We start from the raw sequence: 9,444 nt of genomic DNA on the forward strand, positions 1-9,444 counted from the left end.
TTTGGCTTTTTGGCTCAAGGACTCAACAATCCAAGCCTTGCAAATAAAATAAGCTTCATGTGTGTTCACCAAGAGAAAAGATGTACCATTTAATATTATAATTTAAAAGTGAAACAGATTTAAACTTTGTTGGAAGCCTATTAGGAACCTGGTCGTTGAAGTTGGAGAGAAAGTTGTTGAGATTTCCAATCGAGCTCCTTTCTTTTGCGTCCACGACCTCCTTTCTTCTCGAGCTCGGATTTTCGGGTCTCACCTTCTATTCCATTCTAGCAAAGCACGCTAACTCAATTAAGAAAAAATCACGTTCTTTAACCACCAACAAAAAAAAGGCAAAAAAGAGATTTTCTTTTGAGTAGAGTTGGGTCTGAGTCAAAAGCTCATCCAGTTTAGTAAACTGGGTATCATTCAGATCAGGAGCTTCACCGGATGCAGGCAGTGAAAAGTAATATATCCATTTACATAGCAAAATAAATAGAAGAAACGCCGCGAAACTCTTAACAATCTAGAACACGTGAAACCTGGAACAAACCTCTTCACTGAGAACGGAAGTCAGATTGGCAGAAACATCTTCCTCTGTTTCCCGTCGCTGGCCATTACAGAAGCCATAAGAATCGAAAATGAAAATCGAAAAGAACTCCAGCCCCGATGAAGGGTTCCAGTGTTTAACTTAAGGTATAAATCGAAAATGAACCATTAATGATGAACACATCAAAGATTGCAAGATGAAGAGGTAGAGAAAGATTCACTGCTCCATGGAAACTGAAAGGGTTACTTTCCAATTCTCAGAGGAGACTGAAGCAATTGAAACCCTAAAATTATATTGAAAAGATAAAAAAAAAAAACGGAAGAAGCTTTAGTGGTAGTTATTTCTTGTTAATTATTGGGCCAAAGATATTCTACAAATGAAACAACATAAGAACCCATTTCATAAATCATACACACGACAACTAAATCATAAAACACAAACACATTTTGTTTGGCAGAACCCATAAGTGCTGAGGCGGATAGCTTTAGGAGAGATTAAACTGTCTCATTATAATATAGATTATTATATAAATTAAATATATGTCATTTAGTCTGTCTCATACATGGTAAATATATTGAATTGTTTTTATATTCTAATTTTAAAATGTATATTAAAATTTGAAATTATGTATTAGTTTATATATCTTACTTTAATATTTTGTTTTAATAAATTGAAGTATGTTGTAAAATTCATGAATATATATTATTATTTAAATTTATAATATATAAAATAGTTACTAAATTTATTAAGTTACTTTATATTTATTAATTGGTGTAGTAATTTAATTGTGACTATAAATATTATAGAATGTTATTTCTTATTCTATAAATAAAATAATAATTAATAATTATTTATAATTATAGTTAATATTAATTATGAATTTTATTATTTAAAATTAAATATTAAAAAGGTATATTTATATTTTAAATAAAAAGATATTAAAAATATTATTAAAATGCAATCTTAGAAAAATATACTCAAGAATATCTATTTAGATATTTTATTTTGAAAATATTAAAATAATAGGAAGATATGATATATATTTATTTATTAATAACTAAGTTAGTTGTAAGAGAAAAAATAGAAAGTTAAATAAATATTATGGTCCAACATAAACTATTTGTAAGTAGATAAAAAAATTGTTTTAATAGTATTGATTTATGATGACTCAGTTATTTAAACTCAATGAAAGCCAACTGTTAACTTTTCATTATAATATGTTTAATTCAAAATAATAGTGTACCATTTTGAAAACACTGTTTTTTTTTATCAAAAACCTCCCAAATTGAGAATATCTCATAGACTAAAAGGAAAACCTAACTTATTGATCGTCTCTGACAATCTCTGAGAAAGACAAGTAAATTAAGTGTGTTTTAGAGCGCGGATCCAGAAAATAATTTAATGTGGGACATAATATATATATTATTTAACGTTAAAACTTCACAACTAAATTTGTTTTGGGTAAAAAACCTCAATAGATAATAGATTAATCATGTAGAGAAATACAGATAATATATATGAAAACAATCGAATTGCAATAACGAAATGATCAATTGATTCAAAGAGATCCAATTTCCAAGAGGTTTTGGTGGTTTTCTTTTTGATAAAAGATAATCCGCCTCCAATGGCATACAAAAGTTCTTAAACATAGGTTTAGAAAGTGTAAAATGTGCATAACCAAATGACCAAAAAGCCCTTGATAAATCATAAGTTCAACCAAATAGATGACGCGGAGCGACCTCGGCACGTCGCTCCGGGAGGTCGCTCTGGGTACTGGGAGCGACCTCAGGTGGTCGCTGTGGGACGTCGCTCTCGGCTTGTTCATCGCTCTCAAATCGACACAACCCGAGCGACCTCTGGGTGTCGCTCTGGTAAGGTTGCTCTGAAGCGTAAATGGCGAGCGAGTTCATGGCGTCGCTCCGGTAGGGTCGCTCCCATGCATTGCTCGTCCAAATATCATCTTAATCACCTCTTTTGAGCTCCAAACGCACCCAAATGTCCCCAAGAACTCCATGTGGTATTCCAATACCTAATAAAGACTCATGCATGCAAAATGCAACCTAAACATGGTTAAATCCTAGTCTTTATGATCAAAATGCACATGGGTGAATGGATAACACAATGAAAATATGCAAGATATCACTGGTGATGAAATACAACTAAAACTCGAACCCGGTATTAAGACCATGACTTATTATCTTCAATCAAACTGAGAGAAATATATGAACTTGAGGCTCTGCTCAAAATTGATGAAGAAGCACTTCAAAAATGCAAAAGAGATGAATCTGAGGAAAAAAAAAGAGAAAACATGAGAGATGATTCTCTAGAAAAATCAAAGGAAATGAGAAAAATAATGATCGCAAGAGAGAAAATCTTGTAAACGATTTTTACATGGACAAGTGATGATTGAATACATATCCCGATGTTTAAGAAAAACAAATTATTATTTATGTCATATAGAGTAGACGGCATATGTAGACACATGGGTATGGTAGGTATATTCGAAAGAGAAACAGTACACATACCACATAGCTAATTAATCTTTATTTCGTGTGTATGGAATGCAATTGCTCAAAAAACAAAGGAGAAAGGAAGACTTAATTTATAAAAATGTGACTAAAATAGAATAAAGTGTACAAAAATTTAAAGAAAAAGGAGCCCAAGAATTGCGAACATGGGTTGCATGGAGCGCTCTTGTGACTTCCAAATCATTAGAGCTGACAACGTTTATATGTATCTTTTTACAAGAGCTTTGTATAATTTAGTATGTGGCACGTGCCACAACTTTTCAAAGGGTGGGTCCGTTCCGCCCCCGACTTCAATTGATTGTGGATGAAATCATTTTTAGGTTTGATGGTTGAGTGAGATTAAGGGCATTTAGTTGATTTATGTTCATATTCATGGCTATCTTTACAGATTGTTGAACATGAAGACGAGGAATGTGTCTGAGAAACATGAGATTCGTGGGTTTCCAATAAAATATTATGTGGAAGTTGAATAAATGTTTTTACTTGTAAGACTCAAGACAATCTTGGTCGTCCTTTCTTCCGCTGTCAGGCAAAAAAGATGCAAGTTAATTTAAATTTTCATCATTCTAATTTCTTCTCTTCTTGTCATCTCTCATAATCTAACAATCTTGTTTCTATTGTTTATAGGATCACATGTTTAAGTGGGTTGAAGAAAACCCAAGGATAGTCAATGAGAAAGCTGAATAGTCGATGTAACCAAAGAAGAGCTCAATCAGAGAGTGATCATACGGAGAGAGAGAGCGATGAGAGTTGGTTGATGATTACTGCCAGAAGTGCAAAATAAGTAATGTGTGAGCCAGTTAAGCTTCCATGAGGCTAAGAATTCGGTTTCTGATAGTGCAGTCCATCACCTTAATGAGCGAGGAAAGATAGCGGAGTGTTTGACGGTGGATTCTTGCATTCCTCTCAAACTCAATAGATGAGATCGTCAGCTGCCAGAAAATAAGAGACAGTTTCTTGCACCAAGAACCAACCCAGAGAGTTTCATGTCCGTGAGAGGGATTTCCCAAATACGAGATGGGATGAACGAGAGACGAGAGACAAGATACAAAGAGCTACCATAGAGTCCATGAGAAGTTACAAAAGAAGAGGAGGTGGTCTCGAGATTTGTTAAACGAATTGCAGAGGATACAACGTGGATCCACTTGAAGTCTCCAAAAGAACAAACAATCTTTTGTAAGTTGAGAGTAACAAGTCAGCTGAGAAAATTGTGTTTCATAATGCTTCCCTTGTCCGAGACGACATTTTTCCATGCGACACATGTGAGAAAACTATGTTTCGAAAAATTCAGATTTTTCTTAACTCTGTTTCAAACANNNCCCAATTCGAATCTCCACATCACATCTCCAACCGGTTTAGAGAACAGATATGCATGGGGCGGGACGGAGCTCGTAATGCACATCTTTAAGGGTTTAACCAGTTTTACAGCTATCAGCCTATCACTACGGATGTCAATAGTTATTTTCACAAAGTTGTTGTAAATAATTTAATACCACTCCAAACTTTTCAAAATCAAAAACTTGTTGCTATTAATGTTTACGGTTGCCACTAGTTCCGGATGAATAAATTAAAGTAAAAATATTTTAAAAATTTTACCCAAGGATTTTGGTTTTATCCAAAGATCTATGATTTATGATTTAGGGTTCTGACGGCATTAGCAATAATAAAAAAATATTTTGCTAATTATTAATATTTTTATTTATACAAATTCTTATTATTTTGTTTATTTTTTAAAAAATATTAAATTTTAAATAATTAAATACTATATTGGTTGATGAACCTTAAAGGTGATTATCGGTGGCTGGTGGCCTTCGCCGCCGGTTACCATCTTTTTTGTTTTATATGTATATTTTGGATCTGTTTGATCGATCTTTTATTCCGGTTGTGGATGTTTCTTTTCGCTAGGCGATTTTGAAGTGCTTATGATCAACAGTCAGAGCCGATTTTCATTCAATTCCTTTCTCTGGTCAAAGTTGATCCTTAATAAAGTTCCGATCTTTTGATCGGTAGTCGTTTAGGGTTCTTCTCTCAATGGAAACCTAACATCCCGACTGTTTTTCATTTGGTTCTCCTCTTCCCGTCGGTTATCCTCTATCTTCTTCTTTCTGTTTTTTGAATATATGTTAAATTTATTCAAAAGAAAATAGTTTTTTTACAACAAGTGCATCATTGTTTATAGTTGGCACACTTTCAACATTGTTTATAAAGAACTCAAAGGAAAATCATCTAGTGGCAAACCACCGGGATAAGCTTCCAGCATAGTTTTGATCTCCCAATTGTTGAATAGAGCAGCATCGGTTCCTTACGTGACGATCCAAGAGTTTTCCAAGTTCCCTTGCTGGAGTGGCTATTGCACCATGTCTTCTTTCATTTCTTTCTCTCCAAATTGAGTGAATGGTGGCTTGAAGTGTATAACGAGTGAGGAAGTTCGTGAGAAAATCACCGCTGTTATCCATGATTAAAACCAAGAGCTCAGACCATTTCGAAGTGAAAGAGGTCTGTAATAGTCCACTCATAAGAAGAGACCACACCTCAGACGAGTAGCTACACTCAAAAAACAAATGATTCCTTGTTTCTTGCGACGCACGACAGAGAATACAAGCTGAGTTGACTCCTCTGTTCCATGTTTGCATTCAATCACCAGTAGCAAGTCTATTGTGGATTGCGATCCAGTGGAAGAAAGCGTACTTTGGTGTATGGTGCTTGAACCAGATTCCTTTCCACCATGAAACCCTCTGTTCTTTCCTTCGAATCACTTCCCAAGTGAATTTAGTTTTAAAAACCGGTTTGTACTTACCATCTGGTTGCTTCCAAAGAGATATATCATCCTCATTCAGCAGTTTACTCCTTTGATCTTTAATAATGGTTTCCACTTCATTCAGTATGTCAGCTCTGTGACGTCTGCGTCTCTGCGTGGTCATGACCATTGCTACCGTAGACTCCGAAGGAATGCCCATATCTATACATCCTCGTGATCCAAAAAGATCATAAAGTTTGCCCATTGTTGACCAAGAATCATACCAAAACGAGACTTTTCTTCCATCACCTATCTTCATTCTTTGTAGGTCTTTTGCCTTATCCCTAAGTTTCAACAGTTTATGCCACATCCATGAGCCTGTTGTTGTTGTTTCCTTTATTGACCAGAATGATTTTCTCTTCATCAAATAGGATTGAATCCATTGAGCCCATAAAGATGGTTGAAAGGATAGTAATCTCCACATTAACTTTAGACAGCAGACTTGATTCAACTCCTTTAGAGATCGAAATCCCAAACCCCCTTCACTCTTCTCTCTAGTAATCACTTCCCACGAAACCTTAGCTTTAGAAGTACTCAGACTTGGCCCTGACCATACGAAAGCAGAGCATATACTATTGATTTCTTTAATGCAAGCTCCTGACAGAATGAAACCAGACATCCAGAAGTTTACCATGCTGAGAATCACTAAACAAATGAGTTGATATCTACCGGCAAGTGATAAGAATCGATTTGTCCAATGGTTGATACGGTTCCTGATCTTCTCTATCAAAATAGCATAATCTGACTTGCCCATTCTTCGTGTCAGCAATGGTAGTCCCAGATATCTTACAGGTAAGGTGTCCGAGCTAAATCTGTATCTCTGCTCTAGCTGCTGTCTTACATTTTCCTGCATCCCAGCATAATACATAGTACTCTTCTCCATACTAATCTTTAGGCCAGAAATCTTCCCGAAGTAATCAAAAACCTCAATGATGCTGTCAATTGATCTTGTTATCCTCTATCTTCATCTATAAGGAAATCAATCTTTGCTTTATATCATCAAGCAAAATCTTCCGAGGAGATAAAGATTGAGTTTTGCAAGTTGTCTCGTGATTTGCTTCAGTTTTAGATGAGTTGAAACTTGTTATTAGCAAGTGTTTCAACAAGAACTGTGGGTGAATCAGTTCAAGCTGCTTGGTAAGTATCACATCCGGCGATAAGAATGAAGATCCGGGCGTCACAAAGAGAAGTATCCAACAAGTGAAGATCTTTCAATCCAGCCACGAAGCTTGAGCAAGCTGTGTGAATTTTGCCGGTGGAGTGGCGTGCCAATTACACGACTGTTGCAGCGGCGCGTGCGATGGCGCGTATCCAAGCTTGAGATGAAAGTGTGCGTTGAAGAACTTTCTGCATGATGGACGCGCGTCATGCGGACGTGTCTTTCTCGAAGATGCTGGCAAAGTCAATAAATTGGGCTTTACCATGTAGGTTTATTTAAATTTCGAGATTGTAATTTATGGGTAATGAACCTTATTGTATCTTCGCTTGTACAAAAGCCCATTAGGGCATTATCAATATAAGTTTGTTAATACGTGCGTTATTCTTGTCCGGTTGTCCCCAATCACCAAGGTTTCTGCTTCAAAAATTCGGAGAAATGTCATCTCTAATGGCGTTTCGATCTAGCCGAAGCCAGAAGATGCTCACAATAGGTTATCTGCGTCAGTTACGCTCCTCTTCTTCTCAATTCTCCCGGGTGACGAAAACCTTGACCGTGAAAAACCTGAGTACATCCACCGCCGCCACAAGTGATCCTTATCGAAATCCTCAGTCCGCCGCATCTTATCCACCGCCGCAAGGGCCGAATCCATCTCCAGGCTTGTATTCTCAGCGGTTTCAGAATCAGAGAAACAGTAATCATAGAGCTCCGCGAAACCCTAATCAATGGAATCCCCAACACAGTGGTCAGTATCAGCATATCCCTCAGGGGCAGTATTATCATGGAAACTCAAATCAAATCCCTAATCAGAGCAATGAGATAGTGCGCGCTATGCCTCCTGATAAAGACTGCTTCTCTTTGTTGTTCGAGTCTTGCGCGAATCTGAAATCGCTTGAGCACTCCAAGAAGGTACACACTCACTTCCTGAGGTCTAAGTTTACAAGTGATCCCAAGCTGAACAACGTTGTGATTCGTATGTTCGGGGAGTGTACTAGTGTCACTGATTCTAAGAGAGTGTTTGATCATATGGCTGATAAAGATATGGATTCTTGGCACTTGATGATGCGTGTGTATACTGATAACGGAATGGGAGATGATGCGTTGCACTTGTTTATGGAGATGACGAAACAAGGGTTGAAACCGAACGAGGAGACTTTCGTTGCTCTTTTCTCCGCTTGTGCTAGTGTTAATGCAATAAAGGAGGCGTTTTTGCATTTTGATTCTATGGAAAATGAGTTTGGGATCATTACTTGGGTCTTTTACATGTTTTTGGAAAATGTGGACATCTTGTTGAGGCAGAGCAGTACATCCGCGACCTTCCATTTGAGCCCACAGCTGAGTTCTGGGAAGCTATGAGGAGCTTTGGTAAGCTACATGGAGATATCGATTTAGAGGATTACACAGAGGAGTTGATAGTTGATCTTGACCCTTCCAAGTCTGTAACCAACAAAATCCCAACCCCTCCACCAAAATCATACAGGGACACAAGTATGCTTGCTAGTAAGAGTAGGATCCTTGAGTTTCGGAATCTTACTTTTTACAAGGATGAAGCCATGGAGATGGCTGCAAAGAAGGAAGCGGTTTATGTTCCAGATACTCGATGTGTTCTGCATGACATTGATGAAGAGGCTAAAGAACAGGCACTGCTCTACCACAGTTGGAAGTTAGCGATTGCTTATGGTATAAGATGCACCCCACCTCGGAAGTCTCTCACTATCATCAAGGATCTCCGTGTGTGCAATGACTGCCATAACTTTATCAAGATCATGTCCAAAATCATTGGTAGAACGTTGATTGTGAGAGACAACGAACGTTTCCATCACTTCAGTGATGGTAAATGTTCTTGTGGCGATTACTGGTAGAGTTCTTAGGTTCTTGAGTCGGCGTTTCCTATGGCCTTGTTATCCTATCGCTCTAAGCTCTCTAGAAGTCTGTTAGCAGTTGGGAACCGAATTAGGGTTTGTAACAAATTTTATCTGCTTTAGACCCTTTTACATGAGGTAGTACGTGTGTGTTTCTCCACCATTCTAACTTTTGAATAATTTATTCTTCTCTGAATCTAATTTTGCTCATATTATGGCAGAACACTGGAGATCATGTCGATTTAAAATTGCAAAATTTCATGTTTTTTGAAAATAAGATTGTATAAATACTGAACTTTAATTATAACTAGGGTTTAACTCAGTCCAATGGACGGGTTAATAATTGAAAAAAACTGCGTAATATATAATCAATTTTATTGAGTATTTTAAAATGATTAGTTTATTTTAAATTAAAAAAACGGATGCAGTGTTGTAGCAGGAGGAAAAGAAAGGACAGTATAACTTTTTTTTTATGGATAATTTATTTATTTTACTATCTTTTTCTATTGAATTTGTTCGTATAAAAAGATTCAACTTTAGTTTCGTTGTAATGGACAAAATTTCGTAATACAAAT

At 36.6% G+C, this 9,444-nt stretch overlaps 1 protein-coding gene across 1 annotated transcript; it reads left to right on the plus strand.

Annotated features, from left to right (window-relative positions):
- Window positions 1–7,413: 7,413 nt before the first annotated feature.
- On the plus strand, window positions 7,414–9,021 carry LOC106304763 (pentatricopeptide repeat-containing protein At2g15690). Its single transcript, XM_013741157.1, is given in 2 exon segments — window positions 7,414–8,247; window positions 8,250–9,021. Coding segments are annotated over 2 exon segments (1,422 nt in total). The 5' UTR covers window positions 7,414–7,445; the 3' UTR covers window positions 8,870–9,021.
- The last annotated feature ends 423 nt before the right edge of the window (window positions 9,022–9,444 follow it).

This window comes from Brassica oleracea, chromosome C7 (genome assembly GCF_000695525.1).
Source record: "Brassica oleracea var. oleracea cultivar TO1000 chromosome C7, BOL, whole genome shotgun sequence".
Lineage (NCBI taxonomy): Eukaryota > Viridiplantae > Streptophyta > Magnoliopsida > Brassicales > Brassicaceae > Brassica > Brassica oleracea.